The sequence below is a fragment of the Sciurus carolinensis genome, chromosome 4, assembly GCF_902686445.1.
Source record: "Sciurus carolinensis chromosome 4, mSciCar1.2, whole genome shotgun sequence".
Lineage (NCBI taxonomy): Eukaryota > Metazoa > Chordata > Mammalia > Rodentia > Sciuridae > Sciurus > Sciurus carolinensis.
Window position 1 is genome coordinate 12,525,961 of NC_062216.1, and position 19,895 is coordinate 12,545,855.

At 45.8% G+C, this 19,895-nt stretch overlaps 1 protein-coding gene across 1 annotated transcript in view; it reads right to left on the reverse strand.

The window, feature by feature from the left end:
- The window catches only part of Dock5 (dedicator of cytokinesis 5), a 192,991-nt gene that overhangs the window by 62,853 nt on the left and 110,243 nt on the right, over positions 1–19,895 (reverse strand). The window contains exons 13-21 of the mRNA XM_047548434.1: positions 18,224–18,349; positions 14,196–14,320; positions 12,704–12,802; positions 10,589–10,661; positions 8,968–9,071; positions 7,839–8,022; positions 2,339–2,436; positions 2,019–2,108; positions 564–664 (exon numbers count right to left, since the gene is read on the reverse strand). Of these exons, the coding sequence (XP_047404390.1) occupies positions 564–664; positions 2,019–2,108; positions 2,339–2,436; positions 7,839–8,022; positions 8,968–9,071; positions 10,589–10,661; positions 12,704–12,802; positions 14,196–14,320; positions 18,224–18,349 (1,000 nt within the window). The remainder of the gene's footprint in view (positions 1–563; positions 665–2,018; positions 2,109–2,338; positions 2,437–7,838; positions 8,023–8,967; positions 9,072–10,588; positions 10,662–12,703; positions 12,803–14,195; positions 14,321–18,223; positions 18,350–19,895) is intronic.

Here is a 19,895-nt window from a genome sequence, read left to right on the forward strand (position 1 = left end):
GGCATCATGGGCTGAGCATTCCAAGGAGAAGCACAGAGTGAACCTCAGTTGCTCCCTTAGTCAACCCAACAGAAAGAAGGCTACAGGGCAGAACAGGTAGAAACCACTCCCTCTTATGCAAAAGAAAGAAAAATCAAATCTTAATCCTGTAAGCAACCAAGCCCACAAAGCATTTGTGGGAGAGGGTGAGGGCATGATCTGTTCTGCTATCAGACTTGATCTTGCTTAAGTCACCGTCTGGGCCCCTTCGCGACTCATGTGGATCTTGCCAATGTCAGCTCCTCAGGTGCTGAGTATAGTCAACTGCCCTTGATTCTGCTCCTGATGGGCTTCAACTCCTCAATGTATGTCTGCCTTATCCAGAAGGAAGCTCTGGCCTGACACCTTTTCCAGGGGTGGAATGCTGAAATGCTCCCTCTCTCCACCAGGAAGCCTGGGACCAACTTCTGCATTTATGGGCACATTTACTAAAGGCAGGTTCCTCTCATTTCACCAAAATCCAGTCAGCCTGCAGAACAAACCCAATAGTCCAACACCACGCGGTTCCCTCAAGCCATACTCACACGTATGCCAGAGTGGCACTGAAGTGCTTGTAAATGTAGGTTTCAAGTACAGGATTGAAATGCTGGAACTTGATGTCTCCTATCAGCGAAATAATAAACACCTGCCAAAGGTGAACAACATCAACAGCAGCACTGCACAGCCCAGGCATTCTACCAGTGAGCTGCATTTTAACACCTGGGTGCCTTCCCTTTATCATTTCTGCAGCATTCTTGCTGTACAAACCCAGAGCTGAGGCCACATGTTGGGGTTAATACTTATTTAACAAGGAGAGGCTATTACACATCAGGCGCAGCGCTAAGTGCAATCTATAAACTGGTACCAGCTGGCATCCCTGTTCCCAGGGAGCTGCTGTCTCAAAGGGAGGGCAGTCTTTGCACAGGTAACACAAGTCAGGAAAGAAGGAAGGAGGACACAGAAAGGGGTTTTCCATGGAAATTATAAACTTGAAGTCAAGGATGCAGCTGATGAAATATGCCAATATTTTTCTGAGTACAGTGTGAGTATCCCTGATCACCTGAACCCCCTTCCCCACTATATCTTACGTCTGATGGCTAGCAGGGGCATAATCGGCAACCACAGTGCATCTACATAGGACAAAAGTGTTCAAAGGCAAAGGCACTTGGCACTTCCACCCACAGGATTTGTCTCCGGAGCTTGTTCCATGGCAGCTCTACCCAGAGTTTCTCTTTCCCATAAACCTGACCTGACCACGTTTCTTCTTGGCGGTACTGCATTTCCTCTCTTTATCTTACATCCTTAGCTTCGATGCCCTGGCCATTTGTTAAACTGACCAATTTTCCCAAGCTGTCAAATGACCCACAGCTTCAGTTGACCTTCCTGCTCAGCTGCAGCATCAGGTAAAATCCTGCCCTGAGCTTTTCCTCCAGCAATGAGGAAACGATGCTTGGTGTGGAAATGTTTACTTCTTCCCCTCCACTGACACCTCTGACCTTCCCAGATTCTGGTTAGCACCTGTCCCTGTTCTGATTTCAGTTCTTAGATTGGGCTATACATGTAAGTACTCTGCTGGGCTACCTGCTGACTCATGACGCTGAGACTTGCCTCTGACCTGTGAATCCAGCCTCCTGGCGTGAACACAGGAGGTGCTCAGACACCCAAGCGGTGTTGTTAAGGGCATCCCCTGGTTTTAGACTAGACAATGGAAAAGTCAATCAAAACGTTTCCTGATTTCTAACTTAATTGAACCCTTTGTTTTTCCTAATAAGAAAGTGAAGGCAGGTCAAAAAGTGAGACTTAACAGAAAACAAAGAAATAAAGGACTGGGAATATAGGCTACTTGTTTCTAATTTTAATTCTGGAAATTCAGCCTAAAGAAATAAACAGAGAGACGTATACAAATGTTTATGCAGGAGGGTGTTCGTGGCAATTACTTCTAATAGTGAAATACTACCCGGATGCAGGAATAAGTACTAGTGAATACATTTAGTTCTTACCAGCGCATCGAACACGAGGAAGTCGTAGGTTTCATTGTCTGACATTTCCATCATTATGTTAAAAAGTGCATCCAGTGTATCTTGCAAAAACTGAAAACAAGATAAACAGGTTATCTGGGTGCTTACATCCACACTGTAGAAATTTGGGGTCTATTAGGTTTCAGGGGAATAGGGTTAAAAAAAATCACATTTTCTTTAAACTGGCATACTTGCTTAGCAATGCAGAAAACAAGTCCTACATCTACAGTGACTGACTTGATTTAAAAAGCTGAACGAATGACAGAGCAGGTGTATTTCTAGCCAAGAAGACGGAAACATACCTTAACAATCTCTCCTCCATCCACCTCCATTAACTTCTTCAGGTTGTGCTTAATGTTCTGAGAGTTAGAACGCCAATTCAACAAGCCTAACAGGTCAACTGGGAAGAGCAATCACAAACCGTCAGCATTAGAAGGAGTAATCCAGGCCATTTCGGGACACAACTATGGAATTCTCTAGAAAAATAGCTGCTCTTAATCGTGGCTAATTCAAGAAATGCCCCATAGGTTCATTCAGTTGTCTTCAAAGTTGGAGGAAATCTTGTGATCCTTTCCTTCTTCAAAGGGAAAGAGTCGACAGCTAATATACAAGAACACAAGAGGACATCTGACTGGAACTCACACTTCGCAAATAATGACATCATGGCCATAAAAAGTGAACTTAGAAAGCACGCCCCACCTTTAATTTGCTGTCTTATCTAATTTCCCCTTATCTCTACACCTATTGGGGTAGATTCAGAAGGAGGGAGGAATTTAAACACATGCATTTAATTCACTTTAACATCACAACTGCACTGTAGAGATTTCACCTTTCTCATCTTTTAGATGAGGAAACTGAGGCTTTACAATGTGAAATTCCTTGCCTTAGGTCACACACTGCTAAGGGGTGGGAGAAATAGCATCTTAATATCAGGTTTATATGATTCCCAAATCCACCTTTTTGCTACTCTGCAATCCTTCCTTCCCCAGAATTCTTTAAAGAAATAAACAGATAAGCAGAGTTCTAAGAGTGATTATATTTATATGAACTTACAAAATGTGCAAAACAAAACCAGATCAATTTTCATGATATAAACGTGAAAATTATAAAGAAAAGCAAGGGTATGACAATCCCCAAATTCAGGGTAGTAATTAGTTTTGGGAGAGAATTAGGGATCACATAATTTAAAAAAGAAAAAAAGTACAAAGAGAACCAATAGACTTTGGAACTATAAATATCTGTTTTAAAAGTTCAAGACCATCACCTATAAACTCAGGTAAAAATATTTTCCACTTCAAAATTTGATTTCTATCAGCAAACAATAGTGATGTAGCCACATCACTATTTATAGCAGCTCAATTCACAACAGCCAATCTATGGAACCAACCTAGGTACCCTTCAACAGATGAATGTTTAAAGAAAATATGGTATATATACACAATGGAATATTACTCAGCCATAAAGAAGAATGAAATTATGACAATTGCCAGTAAATGGATTAAACTGGAGACTATGATGCTAAGTGAAATACGAAAGTCCCAAAAAAACCAAAGTCCAAATGTTCTCCCTGACATGCGGATGCTAACACACGATATGCTGGTGGTGGTGGAAAGAACAGAAGTTCACTGGATTAGATGGCGGAATGAGGGGAAGGGAGGGGGGATGGGAATGGGGACGAAAGTAGAATGAATCGGACATAATTTTCCTATGTTCATGTATGAATATCTGACCAGTGTAACTCCACGTTATGTACAATCATAGAATGGGAAGTTATAGTTCATGTATGCACAAGTCAAAATACACCCTACTGTCACATAGATCTAAAAAGAACACATTTTTTTTTTAATTTTCAAAAATTTTTGATTTTCTGATCAATAAAGTGGGGATGATTATAGCAACTCCAACACTCTCACATCCCAGGGTGTGGAGGCCAGGCTGCGTGGGTCACCTGCGGGACCTCACACTGCGGGGCCGGAGCTCCCCTCCCCTTCCTGAGACACATCTACCCTCGCCTCCATCTGGACCAAGTGTGCCCATCCACATCAGTCTGTGCCAGCTTTGTAAAAACCAATCAAACCAATCGATCAATAAAAGAGCGGACAAGATCTCTCTGATCAGCTCCAGCGGCCTTTAACTCTTGCACTGAAGGGTCATCCTCGGCTAAGGAGCAAGGCCTCTCTCCGCTCTAGGTCTCCTTCGTGAGCACAGCCGTCCACACTGCTCACCCAGCGCCCTCGCCGAGGACGCCTGTTCATGTTCTTCAGCCCTTGATTCCTCGGAATAAATGACACTGGTTCTTTATCATTTCCACCAAATCAGAAGAAAGCAAACCCAGGAGCAATCCAGGATTATCTGTCCCCTGTCCTGGCTTCTCGGATGCCCACGATGGGTGCCATCTTCTCACCCTGTCCCTTGTCCCTTACTCCTCTCTAGGAGGAAGCTTCCCTTTCTGAACCCAGTGGGTAACAGGTGTCTCTTCGTGTAGGGAGGTGTGTGGGGAGCCATCCATGCTCAGCAGAATCAGGCTCGGCTGAGCCCTGGGATACAGAGGTCGGGCCCAGGAGCTGGCAGTCACGGGAGACTTTCAGATAGTCTGGAGTAGGTGGCCCCATACCGAGTCACTCACCCCTGAGGATGTGCTGATTCTCTAAGCAAATGGCTTCCTTAACTCCACCCCATCCTGTCCCTCACAGAAGGAGTCTTGGCCCCTTCACCTGTGGGAAGGTGAAGGTGGGCTTCTCCATCTTGTTGGAGGCCAGATCTGGTATGGCCCCATCTGTCACACCCCCTCCCATTTGAGAAGAGTATGGGCTCTTGTATTTATTTGATTAGATAAGTTGATTAGTAATTAATTGATCTCCAGCACCGACATCCTCTGACAGAAACTCTTCCCCTCAACCACGTAGGACATGGAAACCCCCCAAGGTGGTATTTTGGAGATGAAAAAGTAAATAGAACTGTGTCGTCCAATGGAGCATTCTGCAATACTGGAAATGTTTATCTGTGCCGTCCTCTCTGGAAGTCACCAGATGCACTTGAAGTGTGACCAGTGCAACTACGGGATTAAATCACAATTTAACTGATTGTTATTTAAATAAGACATTTTTATTTAATTGATTTTATTTAAATTAAAATTTCCTTAAATGGATAAAAATTATATCCATTTATGAAGTTCAGCATAATTTTTTTTTTTTTTTTTGGTGGTGCTGGGGATTGAACCCTAACATGATGTTTTGACACATGTGTTGACCGTGGATCGGATGTGTTGACCATGGACCGGCTAAGACTGCACATTGTTTCTGCGACAGCAACACTGAAACTCTACTCCCAGCAATTTTCAAGGGTACATTATTGTCTCTCATCACCGTGAGGTACAACACAACTCCTGAACTTATTACTCCTAAGTGAAATTTTGTATCCACGGAACAACATCTCTTCATTCTCTGCTACTTCGGTTTAATTAACTTAAATTTTGCAAGGTCCATGTGGCTACTGTATCTAGGAAACTCAGATTTCAAAAAACTAGAAGACAGGGTGGAGCAAATACCAGCAAACCGAGTGTTGAAACTGAGGAATGCTACCTGGCAATAAACTGTCCCTGCTTTTTTGGCTTGGGGACAACATGCAGTGTAACACTATGGTCATCTCTAACAGAAATTCTTTTTGCATTTTTTACAAGTTGATTTTACAAACTTCTTCCTGGTTTTCTGTGGGGTATTGTTTGCTTTCTGAAGTCTAGTCTGGGAAGGACAATCTACTAGATGCTCAACAAACACTGGCCCTTTCCCCCTTGAACTTTCCTTGATAGTCAAGTGCATTCAGGTTTTACACAGTTTATGAAGATGCTTAAAAAAGAATATCCCGACATTCCATAGTTGAAAATTTGTAAAGTACCAAGAAGTTAAAAATTAAGAACTCTCCAAGCTTTTGGAGTCAGTTCGTCTTCTCCTGTGTCCACGAAATGACAATGGCAATAATGACAGCTGACCAAGGAATGATGAAGCAAATGCATTTCTGTTTAGACTGGAGTCCCATCTCCAAGATTCCCAATTATGTCCATGCAAATATTCCAAAATCCAAAAACAAGCTGAAATTCGAAATACTTCTGGCCCCAAGTACTTTGGATATAGGATATTCAATATGTGTTGTCTTCACTCTCATTTTAAAGATGAGGAATCAGGTCTCAGAGAAGTTAAGTCATTTGCCCAAGATTTAACAGTTAGTATGTAAGGGGCAGAGCAGGGATGTGCACCTGGGAGATCTGGGTGCAAACTGTCCTCATATATGTAAACAAAACTGGGATCACATACATAGTGTTAAAAAGTCTACAACACCCTCAACTCTGTTTCGAAACCTGGCATTTAGCAGCTACATAAATTTCATCATTTGATTACATTATGAAATTTAAACTGATCCCAACCACTGGACACTTGTTTCCAGCACTTCCCTATTATGGATATGGGGACCCATCCTCAGACATAAATCACTGTGCACGCCTCTCATCGTTATTGAGGTTCATTAGCAAGGAATCATGTTCATCTTCTGTAAAGACTGTATCCTTTGAACCCCTACCAGCTGACTACTATTTTAATTTTTTCCATAACTAGGGTTATGTGGTTGGTCCAATTTTGTCATGTCTTCTATGAAGCTCAGAATGTTTTCTGGCTTATATTATTTTGGGCGTGGGTACTGGGGATTGATTTCAGGAGCCCTTAATCACTGAGCCACATCCCCAGCCCTATTTTGTAGTTAATTTAGAGACAGGGTCTCACTGAGTTGAAGTACCTCACTTTTGCTGAGGTTGGCTTTGAACTCACGATCCTCCTGCCTCAACCTCCCAAGCCGCTGGGATTACAGGCGTGCACCACAGCGCCGGAGACTTGACCTTCACTCTGTGGAGTCTAGTCACTTGCCCAAGCTGAAATACCATCCCTATTCTCCAGCCAGCTATGATTCATCAAATATCAAACTCTCCTAAAGATCAGCCAAGACTGGGTCTTTGTACTGATTATCTAAACTGTGGGGTCTACCTTTGCACTTCCATAAGGCAGAGTTCCTGCCCAGTCCTTTGCTCAGATCAGCCATAAACAAAGAGACGGATCCTCTACACAGCACAGGGGATACAGGATTTCTAAAACAAGGCCCCTGGACAGCAAATCCTTGCTCACTATATTCAGCAGGACTCTGTGCACGTGACATAGGTAAAATGAGTAAGAAGCTGTTACTGGCTATCAAAGGCCACAGTCGACAGAAGAGGTCACACTGATGCCAGAGATTGGAAGGAGAGACCAAAGGAAGCCTATTCAGGCTAATCAGCTGATTTTACAGGGAATAAAAAACAGGAAAGGGGCGAATACATGAGGAAGAGAGGAACCCTAGGAGGAAACACTGCTCTCTGCCTTTGCGCCCGGGCAGCAGCCTGATGACGCTCTGGCCAGCGTCCTCCCTCATCCAACACTTCCTGGGCACACACCCTGACCACATGATGAGAGTCTCTGCTGCATGGAGGGAAAGAAACACAAGACTTGTGAATTTCTCAGCCTCCATGTGCGAGCATTCTTAGAGGTTCTACGACATTAAAAAATGACTGAAATGCTTTCCATTCTATTTTTAAAGATGGACAACGAAACCTCAGAAAGAGCTCTGCCATCTGATTGGCATGACCCAGAAAGCCCTGGAAGAGCAGAGCGCGAAATCTAGTTGTCCAGCATCCCACCTCGGAAGACCTGGCCCCATGTGGCACAGCACCCTGGCTCTGACCACCAGTAAGCTTGGTGGTGTCCACGTGGTCACCACACCTACCGTTCTGGGTGAGTTTTGTGGAGCAAATCAGAGTGGCAATCTGAAAACTGTCCTTCGTGCTCTCCTTGCTGGGGGTAAAGGTGGCCAGGTTTTTGGATGCTTGGAGCTCCTTCTCTTCCATCTCCACCTTGGTCCCAGGCAGGGTCAGGTAGAATTTAGCATCTTCCATTTTCTTGTTGTCACCCTGAAAAGGATGCAAGTTAGGAACATCAAACAATGGGCCACATCTCTTACATGCAAGGAGAAAACAGTTTCTACCGGGAGCACAGTGTACTTCCAGCACGAGACACAGGGCTTGACCCAGCTATACGCCGGCGGGATCCCCTGCACTCTGACACTATGGTGTCTTTCCACGGAGTTTGAACCCAGAAATAATTTCATCACAGAATGAAAACAGAGTAAGTTGTGAACTAGCAACCAGAAGATCTCTAATCTCTGCCAGAAGTAAATAAATATATTGCAGAATAAGGTTGCATTTCATTTTCCTGAACCTATAAACGGTCACGTTTTACTTCACTGGGCCGATGGAGAGCTTGCTATGCCTTCCAAACTATTTACAAAGGAGCAGAATGTTGCGGGAAATATTCATCAGATGCAACTCAAAAGAGCTGTCAATGGCGCAAAACCCCCCAGATGTGTTGGGTCGGTGAGACCTTCCAGCATCTGCTCTAGACCCTAAGATCAGTAGACGTGAGAGTTCACCAACATGAGAAGGGAAGAACGGAAGCGAAGCTGTCATGAAGGAAGTGAGACCCGGATGGCAGGGAACAGCCTACAGTGATGCGGAAACCACAGCCCCCACACTCACACTCTAACCAGGGCCACGGAGCACTCTCTGTGGTCATGCAGGATGATGCAAAGGATGATGTCCCTTTGCTCCTTGGGACATGCTATGATCTTTGCCTGAGGGTAAGACACTCTTCCAAGACTCAATAATGGTGCAACTGTCTCCAGAAAGGTTTGGGAAGCCACAGTGGGATGACCAGGGCCCATCTGGGTTTCTAGACTTTAAGGGGCCAACACACAGACTCTGGAGAGGTTGCGGATGTTTGTCTACGTAAATCTGAAAGGGGTCTAAAAGGCCAGCTTCAGTATTTTCCAGCTCTCTGGAGCAGCCTTCGGTCAGCACCTTGTACACCACCAGATCGTGCCTCCCGTCCTGCAGGGTGGTGCCGTCCGGGTTCATCAGTTTCACAAAGGACACCCCAAAAGCACGCTCTGATTTATCTCTGGCTGAAAAGAGAGAAATACGTGTCTGAGCAGAGGGGCGAGACACCAGGGGTGGGGCAGTTTGCTTCACGTTTGCTCTGGGGTGTGTTGTTCAGCCACGCTGTGACGAACACCCATCAGCAAGGACAGAGCCCTGTGTGTGTCACAGACCCCAAGCTGAAGTCACCTGGCATCCCCAAGTACGGGCTCTCCCTTCGTTCCCTAGCGAACGAGATCAGCATCCACTGAATTACCCAAACCAGAGCGTGGGAGTGGCCACCAACTCCACCCCACGTGAACACATCAAGGTCACAGCCTGAGCAGCCATGGAACCTGTGTCCCCTCTTTCTCTCTGTCCCGCGGTTCCTGCCCAGGGCCAGGCCTCGCTACCTCCTCTGTTTGCTTCTAGGAGCTCTTCCTAACTGGTCTCTCATCCTCCTCCACCCAACACTGTCTCCATACACAGCCAGAGGAGGCTCCCAAATCCAGTCCAACCAGCTGCTGCCCTGCTTCGAACCCTTAACCCGCATCTCTGTTTCTGCTGTTCTGAAACAGATGCGGCGAGGTTATTTACCACCGTCCAGGTGGACGCTGCTGCCTGAGGCCTCTGCCTGTCCACTCCTCCCCAATGTACAGCCCAGGTCTGTCCTGTGGCATCTGGGGAGGAAGGTCTAGCCTCGTGAGGAGGCAGGGCGCTGACCGGCCTCTGGGCTCACTGCTAACCTGCTGAGACCCCTGTGGCTGGGGTACCTTGTGGTCTGCTCTCGTCAGAGGCACAGCTCTGGGGTCTGCAGGGACTGGGGTGGCTGAGTAGCGATACACTGCATGATTATACCTCCGCTCTACTGACTCTCCTTATGGATGGATTTGGGCCATTCCATTGCTGGGGTGTCATGGATAAAGCTGTTATGAGCACAAACCAACACAAACAACCCACCCAAACCCCCACCAGAGGCCATTCTCTTAAGGTTCCTCTACAACCTGGTATAAGAGTTCGCACACTCAGGACCTGTGTCCTGTCCATCTAGAGTGGCTGCCTGAGCCCCAGGGCAGCTCTACCTGGTCCAGCCTGGATCAGGCCTCGCTGCGCCCTAGCGCCTTTCGGTATGAATGTGCATAAAAATAGGCTGCATCTTCTCAGAATGCCGACGCATCAGCAGGGCTTCACATGGTGCCTGGTACAGACCGAGGCCTCCGTGATGCCGAGCTGGGAGCACTCCCCCACTGGCAGGGTCCCACAGGGACACATGACACGCAGCACCGCCAATACTGTTTCACAGTGGAACCCTTTTGTGCCAAGCGGCATCTCGTAGTGTCTTCCACGACACACGCAGGAGAGGGATTCTGACATGGAGTGATAACAAAGAGTTTGGAAGCCCAGATAATTCTTTGGTCTGACTTCCTTTGCACCAATGAACTCTGAAATAAAGTTGACCAGGAACTTATTTCTAAGTGTCCTGTTCTGATCCACAAGAGCCCTGTGACGAAGAGTCCATTTTTCTTTTTAATGGAAATATGTCCCAATCCTCCTAAATACTCACATTCCTGAGATGACCTGTGTCGAAAGGTAAATCTTATATGGCAGCGTGTGACCTCCTCTATGGCAATGAACACCTGCAAAACGGCAAGGAGTTAGTGGTTTATAGATACGCAGCACTTTGCCATTGAGGCTCATTTTACAGAATGAGGCTCCATTTTAATGAATTTATTTAGTTTAAATTTTTAAAAAATTTTTTGGTACCAGGGATTGAACTCAGGGGCACTTGACCACTGAGTCACATCCCCAACTCTATTTTGTATTTTATTTAGAGACAGGGTCTCACTGAGTTGCTTAGCACCTCGCTGTTGCTGGGGTTGGCTTTGAACTTGCAATTCTCCTGCCTCAGCCTCCCAAGCTGCTGGAATTACAAGCATGAGCCTCCATGCCCAGCATGAATTTATTTTTATTTAACATAATGAACACATTTCTGGGGTATGACATGATGTCTTGATTCCTGTATGCCTTGTGACGATCACATCAGGGTAACTACCGCAGGCACCACCTTCAAACTCCACTCTCTCTTCATGTGCGTGTATTCTAAATCCTCCGCTCCCAGCTATTTTGAGATATAAGGAGAATAAGACTCGATTTTAGTGTCTTACCACAGCATGCATTCCTAGAGTGAGACTTGCTACCAGGTTTTACTCACAGGAGATTGAGCTATTTTCAAACCACAAGAATCTCAGGAGAAGTTCATCTTGCTGTTTACCATAGATTCAGAGTATGGAGGTATCATGGATTTCTAGTATTTACTCAAATACGAAACAGCAAATACTTCCACGTGGTACTTTGAGGTCTGCATGGGACCTTCCCACTGAGATGCTAATAATTATAGGTTATAACAGAAGGAAAAGATAAAGCACCTGAGACAGGAAGCTTTCTGCTGCTTATACACACAGAGGGGATGGGAAAAGTCACGTGGAAAGGGCAAGGAATAGTTCAAATAATTCAGTAAATTCTGGAATGATTATATAATGGAGCATTATACAAGCATCTAAAAATCGTCTCTGAAGAACTTAGACTGCCTGAGATAAGTACCTTTAAAAAGCACAACGCAGGTTGGGAATACAGCTCAGTTGGTAGAGTGCTTGCCTCGCATGCACAAGGCCCTGGGTTCAATCCCCAGCACCACCAAAACGAAAACAAAAAAAGCACAACACGGCCGGGCATGGTGGCGCATGCCTGTAATCCCAGCAGCTCGGGAGGCTGAGGCAGGAGAATCATGAGTTCAAAGTCAGCCTCAGCAGCTAAGTGAGGCCCTAAGCAACTCAGTGAGACCCTGTCTCTAAATAAGACACAAAAAAGAAACTGGGGAAGTGGACTAGTGTTAAGAGCCCCAGGGTCCAACTCCCAGTGGGGGAAAAACCCAGCACAACATAAAACTTGTACAAGCAGCATCATTCAAAACATGAACTACGTAAGACTGTTGAAACTAGTTGCTCACTTCCAGATATGAGTGCAAGCTTTCTGGGTTGTGTATCCTTTTTAGTTTTCTATGAAGAGCTCATCCAGCCCCGACCATCCGAGAGCACCCACACAGCTTCAGGTTCAGAAGAGGCGGCTCTAGTTCCAGCTGCACACTAAGGAGCTCTAGGATCTTGGGTGCCACTTAATTTGGGTCTCAGTCACCTAATCAGGAAGAGGGCTTTACAAAGTCTGTTTGCTTAGTTGCCCAAGTCTCTGTGGGGCCCAAAGGAGATGCCTGATTTGAAAACCATATTGGAATTTGTAAAACCCATATTTAAATTGAAAAGAGGCCCAGAAAGCTTGGGTAGGAGCCAAGAAGAAAAACATGTTAGGAAACTGCTTGCAGAGTGTGAAAATTTCCGTTCAGTTTTGGACCGTCTTGGCAAGCCAATTGCATCACAACAACCACAAGTTTCTCTATTCAAATTTCTCTGTATTTATGAATGAAACTCTTATTTAAGAGGGCTGAATTTATTAAAGATAACTGTTCTGAATCAGAATTATGACTATTAATTCATTTCTTATTGCACACCACAGGCAACTTATCTCAAACTTCAGGAAAGGTAGAAATGATGTGGAGGTAAATAAGCAGACAGGAACCCAAGTGAGGGTCAGCTGATCACAAGGCTCATCAATGGCAAATGCTCACCTTGACGGTCTCGTACCAACAGGGTTGCTTGACTTGGTAGTAGACTACTGATTTGTATTCTGAGATGCCTTCATATCCAGCACCAGGATGAATTGCTTTCTTTGGAATGGGAAGGAAAAATTAGGAGAGGGTAGTATTGTCTAGAAAAGAGCTTTCCACACACATGCATGAGCCCCCGGCCCCAGCACGCCCAGCACAAGCCCTACGCTGGCATCTGTAAGCCGATTCCGTTTGGGGCTGGCAAGTAGAGGAAGACGGAATTTCCGCCACTCCAGGGAAGGGTCTCAGTATATAAACCTGGCAGCGGCCAAGGGACCCAAAGCCATGTGAATATTCCTCTGTCCTGTGATTTCTGTTCTCTCTTCCATCCCGAGGCCTGGTGAGAGTGACTAGGACTTAGGCCTCACCCGTGGATGTTCTGCTGTTTGAGGAGAATGATTTCTCCCTGGGGTCTGCCTTCTGCTTTAGGGCCTTGGTGTCCTGGTTCAGACTCAGGGCTGGGTCTCTTCCTAGTAACGGACCACCTCGTTCAGGCACAGCTGGCCTTGGTGGGGCACTTCCCTATGAGATGACCGACCAGGGGAAGACGTGTACTTGGAATGAACTCACGGGTCACAGGGCTCTATCAATAACAGGAAAAAGCCCTCCCATCCCACAGCCCAACACAGTCTGCCTGTCCCTCTGACACAGACATGACTTGGCTTGGTGGACCGCTGGGACATCTTTTTCCTTCAGAGATGACAGCGTCCATGGGGAGGTGGCATGCTGTACTTCTCTGTACCCCGAGCACCCACCCAACAGGACGCTCGGTGAGCTGTGTGAACCAAGGGCTTGATCTGTGAGTTGTTGAGCAGTAACCATGGCTGAGGGGTCGAAGGAGCCTCCAGAGACCACCCTGGGCTCCTCCTTCCCTGTGATGTCAGAATCGAGACGTTTTCTCTCTATGGACAGAAAGCCCTCGAAGTTGGAGCAACCCTGAGCCGGAAGTCAGGACACCTGGATCCATTCCTAGCTCTGCCTCAGCTTCTGTGTGTTCCATTTGGAGTTGCAGATCCCTGATGTTAAGACCAGAGAGTGGTGGTGGCCGCCCTCTACCCAAGGGCTCCTCCAGCTTCCAGCTACTGGTGGGCAGCCTCCCTGGCTCTGCAGGCTCAGGGGCAGGCAAAGTGCCCTCCGATGCCCTGGGGCTCTCTGCACAACTGAGCAGAGCAACTGGTAAGCTTGAGAGTGACTCAATGGCTTGAAAATGACAAGGAACCCATTCACCCAAGGCTTCACCTAAAATCCCCAGTGGCTGGAGCTATTCTTAGCACAGGATGAACATCAAATTAAAAGTCTAAATGTCAATGAGAATCACAAATTTAACAGGTTTTATTTTTTTCCCTTAGGAAAAATGAAACCCAGCCTGATATGGAGAATAACTACAATTAGGTGGGAAGTTCATGGCCACTGCACGGCGGGGTATGGAGGGGCAGGACTCCATGACACCTACCTCCAACAGGTTGCCCTCCTCATCAAACACAGACATGGTCACCTCCACGTTCTTGGGGGTCTTCTTTTTCCCTTTGTCAAACTCCCCATGGATCAGGGTGACATAGATGTCATTCCGAACATCGCCTGCAAGGGGGCAACCCACCCTGTGAGTGTGGCTGAGGGAGGACATTTCAAAGGTTGGGGACGGAAGGAGGTAGAAAAGAGAAAGGAAACAGAACCCGCTGGGATCCTAACAAACGCCGCTTTCCACAAGCGGGTCGCTCTTGGTGCCAAGATGTCTCTGAAGAGCAGGATTTGTAAAGATCAACTCTTTCTAGTTGTAATTCTTCTCCCCACTTAGTAATGACTGTTGTCTAACAATGAGCACATGTTTGTGAATTTTGTTTGGGCAGAGTGGCAGATTGTTTTTTAATATCATTACTTAGTGTGATGTTTCAACATAAGTGCTGATCAATTTAAAATTAATTAATACACGTGTGGCTCCCACAGTGTGGGAAAAGTTTGAAATGTTATTGAAGTACACAGAAGAAACCTGGAATAAATGAAAGGCAAATCAAATTCCTGGAGGAGAGGACACAGGACTTAAAAGTATGACTCCAAAGTTTGCATGACATCAGACTGTCTCCCCAGGTAACAAACCCGAGCCTGAGAGCACTACAAGAAAATAGGGCTGCGTATTTTGAGGATGTGTCATTTTTATCTGTTTTAATCCCTGGGGAGAAAGATGAGACTGCCTTGGTAGCTGAGAGTGATGGAAAGCGGACGTTCAGACGTTCCCACTTGAAATCTTCATCCGCATCCTCTGTCAATAAACTGACAATCTGTGCCAAAGCCTTAACGGACACAGCAGTTCCACTGGTAGTATGTGTCAAAGTCTGGTTGGGAGCCGAATGTCATTTCAGCTAACAAGGAAGCATATCCACAGCAGTGGCCCCATGAGACGACAGTGTCCAGTGGCATCCCGGTCACTCAGATGTGACGGGTGCACTCTACGATGTTCACACAATGTGAAATTACCTAACGATGCTTCTCGGGTCTCCCGACTGTTAAATAATGCAGTCATGTTAAAAATGTGGGCAGCGACCTCGTCTGGAGGCTGCGGGATCTCTCCTTCAGGCTGGTACCCTGGGCTGAGAGGAGTTTGTGAAAGGCCAGAGGCAGAGATGATCTGACCCAAGTCCCCACAGTGGGAGGAATCGGCGTGAGAGGAGGCGTCAGAGACCGACAAAAGCCAAACGCCCGAGGCCAGCAGGTAGGATTAGGAATCTCTATCTTTATGCTACATATAAATGGAAGTCTCTGCGGCGTTGTCCGTAAGGAGTGAGATGAAGCCAGGTGAGCTCGGGTAAACGGCCATCCGTGCTACAGGACAGACAGGAGGAGAGGCCGCAGGAAAGAGCAGATTCAGGGAAGCTACACGGAGGTCCAGGGCAGAGACCCCAGTGCCAGCTTGGTGGAGGTGAAGGAGATGAACCAAGGGATGGATTAGACGTCTTTCATGGAAAAAATGGCAGGTCTTACTCACTAATTCTGTCAGTTGCAAAGGAAAGAGGGAAGTCACAGGGAGCGTTCAGCTTTTCCTCTGTGCAGCTGGACGGATGAGGCACCAGTCCCCAGAGAAGACACAGCAGAGGAACACCAGCTCTGCACTACCAGAGCACAAGGCGAGGACCAACTGACAAATGAAGAGCGTGATCCGGTGGGGTGGGTAAAGGTCCACCTGAGCTGATGCCAGGAGTAGCCGGTGCGTGGCCAAGAGTTCGAAAGCGTGTTGGTGCTCAAAAGTGTTGAGGCAACTGAGAGACGGAAGCCCACGAGTGAGAACAGGGGATAAAGAAAATGACCTCCTGTTGGCTGAACTGTGCTCCATCCTCCAAAGTCATGCTGAATCCCTAACTTCACATTACGACTATATTTGGAGAGATGATGTTCAAAAGGGTAATTAAGGTGAAATGAGGTCATTTCCCAACCTGGCTGGTATCCTTATAAGAGGAGGAGAATAGGTCACAGACACATGGAGAGAAGACCTTGTGAAGACCCAGCGTGGAGAGAGGCCTCAGAAGAAACCAACCATGCAAACACCTTGATCTTGGCCCTCCAGCTTGCAGAACTGTGAGAGAAAAGATTCCTGTTGCTTATGCCTCCCAGTCTGTAGTATGTTGTTACAGAAACCCTAGCAAATAGCAGAGCCGAAGGACCAGATATTGAGGATCGTGGGGTGAGGTAGAAGATGGTGAGGTGGCAGAAGGGTCCTAGTAGAGGCCCCAGGAGAATGGAGAGAAAGAGAAGAGTGGGGGTCACTGAGGAGCGGGGAAGGTCGAGTTTCCAGGAGGGAATGATTGACAGTGTCAGATGCTGCTGAGAAGTCAGAGCTGATTATCAGGCTAAGGGACACTGACTAGACTTGGCCGCACTGTTATCCTGAGAATTCTAGTGATGGCCACTAAGGAGAGGCTAGAGGGATAGGCAAGAGCGAAGCTGGAGACAGAATGGAGGTAACCACTTCCAAGAAGCTGCCGGTGACAGGGAGGACAGAAAGGAAGAGTGCCCGGGCTGCAGAGGCAAGGGTGGGGCAGAGGAAGTGGTGACTGAGCCCAGACTGGGGTGAGGCGCTGCCCAGATCCATATTTCACAGACCTGGCTCAACCCCCAGGGACACCTGGGGCACCCTGATTCAGCCTCAGGAGAAATCTGAGCATCCATATTGTGGAGCTTCCCTGGTGATCCCACCTGGCCGGTCCGCAGCGTGGCACTGGGAACCAGGATCCTGGATGAATTTTCAGCCCACGACAGCAGCCCTGGCATTCTGTGAGCTAATCCCACTGATAAAAAGAATCTTAATATGCTTTTTCAACAGGTTTCAAAAATAAACTTGCTTCGTCCAAAGATAAATTGCTCTACTCTTCCAGGTTCCTGTCTAACCTGTCAGTGATGCTACCTTTATTAGGGACTATCGGTTCCTAACAGTTATGATTTAATCAACAGGGAGTCAAAAGGTTTCTCCAGAATGCTCAGGGAAAGATGTAGCAGTGTGAAACAGCTCTGGAACTGATGACTGACAAAGAACTACCTTCGTTATGAGAAAAGACGACTAGATAATCTACCTTTTCTCCCTCACTATGTTTTCACTGTGCATCACAGTTGTATGACCTGGTGGGATTTATTATTACATATTCGCACATGCACACATTGTCTCCCTTTTATAACTCGTATTCATTGATCCCACAAATACTCTAAATACCCATCATACGCAGGCAGCATGTAGCGGCAAATTATCACTGCCCCTTAATTTCCCAAAGGAGAAATAAGATCTCTTTATCACTTTAAGGGAACCTGAATTTTTATACTATGGATAAAAAAATGGTTTTCTAGAATTTTTATAGCACAGCATGATTAGTTTCCTGGAATTTGTATTAATGTCAGTTAGTTGCTATTAATATTTCCAAGGTTCCACAAGGGAATGATTTCCTCTTACTACTATGAAGAGACCACCTGGGAGAAGGCAGAGAATTCAAGAGCGCACATGCGCAGGTCACCAGGTAGAGGCAAGAAACCACAGAATATTGAGGCTCTTGTCACCACAGAAAAGGGCAGAGCCAGGACATGGGAGGAGCTTAAGGGCACGGAGCAGAGGGTTCTCCTGGGAACGAGCAGAGCAAGGGGCCAGTGCTTGTGCCCCAGTGGGAAAAGGAGCATGCTAATGAGGCCGATTAGCCTCCTGCAGGGGGGACCCTGGGCTACATCAGCTCCCCGCATCTGAAGTCCAGCCAGCGAAGTATCTGCCAGGGGTCTGTGCAGAACAGAGAGGGAGAGAATGCCGAGAGAGAATTTTGAGTTCCACTAAAAGTGTTTTCTTGTCTTGCCTACGGTGTGGCTTTCCAGGGTGCTGAAGATCTGTATCTGCCGCTGTCTGGGTGCCACTGCGTGCAAGTAACTGGGTCTTGTGGACACAAATTGCCTCCACTGTCCTGTTAGAGCAAATCCTCGCATGGAAGAGAACCCGGATGGGTCACGCAAAGTGCTTACCGGGAAGGATTATTTCAGGAAAGCCCATTTTTCTGGCTATCGCTGTTGATCTGTCGACCAAGTGTGAAAAATTCTTCTGAACTTGCGTAAGGTCACCTGGCAATAGCTTCAAGGACACCCAAAGTCCTTTAAGGAAAGAAAAGATAAACTTTCACTTTTCTGTATGATCTATACAACACACACAAAGAGAAATGTTGAGAAAAACTCAAGTTGTATGATAATAACCAGAGACCTTATTGTAAAGATGCAAATTCTCCCCCAGTTAATTTACAATTTGAATGACACTCCCAGCAAAATCACAGTAGAATTTCTTTGAGAATTTGATGGAGATAGGAACAGATCCTTACTTGAGTAGGAAAAAGGAATAAAGACCGTCCAAGCAGATACCAAAATATGTTGTAAAGCTATAATACTGCCGAAAGCCAGGGGTACAAAAGACATGGCTTGCTGGAAACAGATTAAATTCTATAGTAAATGGTAATTTTTTAAAATTTATTTTTATTGTAAACAAATGGGATACATCTTGTTTCTCTGTACATGAAGTAGAGGCATACCATTTGTATAATCATACATTTACTTAGGGTAATAGTGTTTGATTCATTCTGTTATTTTTTCTCCCCCCCCCCCCCCTCCCATTCCTCTTTTCCCACTATACAGTCCCTCCTTCCTCCATTCTTGCCCCCTCCCATCCCCCATTGTGTGTCATCATCCACTTATCAGCGAGATCATTCGTCCTTTGGTTTTTTTGAGATTGGCTTATCTCACTTAGCATAATATTCTCCAATTTCATCCATTTGCCTGCAAATGCCATAATTCTATTATTCTTTATGGCTGAGTAATATTCCATTGTATATATATATACCACGGTTTCTTTATCCATTCATCAATTGAAGGGCATCTAGGTTGGTTCCACAATCTGGCTATTGTGAATTGAGCAGCTATGAACATTGATATGGCTGCATCTCTGTAGTATGCTGATTTTAAATCCTTTGGGTATAGGCCAAGCAATTTAATGCATGGCAAAAGGTCACTCCAAATCAAGGGGAAAAAAAACAATAATTCCATAAATGTGCTGAGATAACTTTCTTGCTGTTTGTAGCAGAATCAATTTAATTTCTTGCCTATTATATTAACTACAAAATAAATTTCTTAGATGACAAAGAAGTAAACAGGAAAAGAGATAAGAACTTTAAAGAAAAAGAGCAAATGTGCAGTTAATGATATCTCTGAGAGTGAACTTTTAAAGCAGAGATACACATTACAAAAGCAAAAGAATTTTCCATATACAAACTAAAAGCTTTGATAAGCATAAAACTTTTAAAAAGCCATACTATAGAATGGTGAGATATTTGTAAGCTATTCTGAATTTATAGTCATTATAAGAAAGTAAAGATCCTCACAAGTGCTGGGCATGGTGGTGCACACCTGTAAATCCTAGCAACTCGGGAGGCCAAGGCAGGAGGATTCCAAGTTCAAAGCCAGCCTCAGCAACTTAGTGAGACCCTGTCTTAAAATAAAAAATAAAAAGGGCTGGGGATGTGGCTCAGTGGTTAAGCATCTTTGGGTTCCCCCATGCATTAAAAAAATGTCCTTGAAAGTAAACAGGAAATGAACAGAGAGAAGCCTAAGAAGTTTATAAATATTTAGCAAACTAAAAGTTGTAAAAATATGT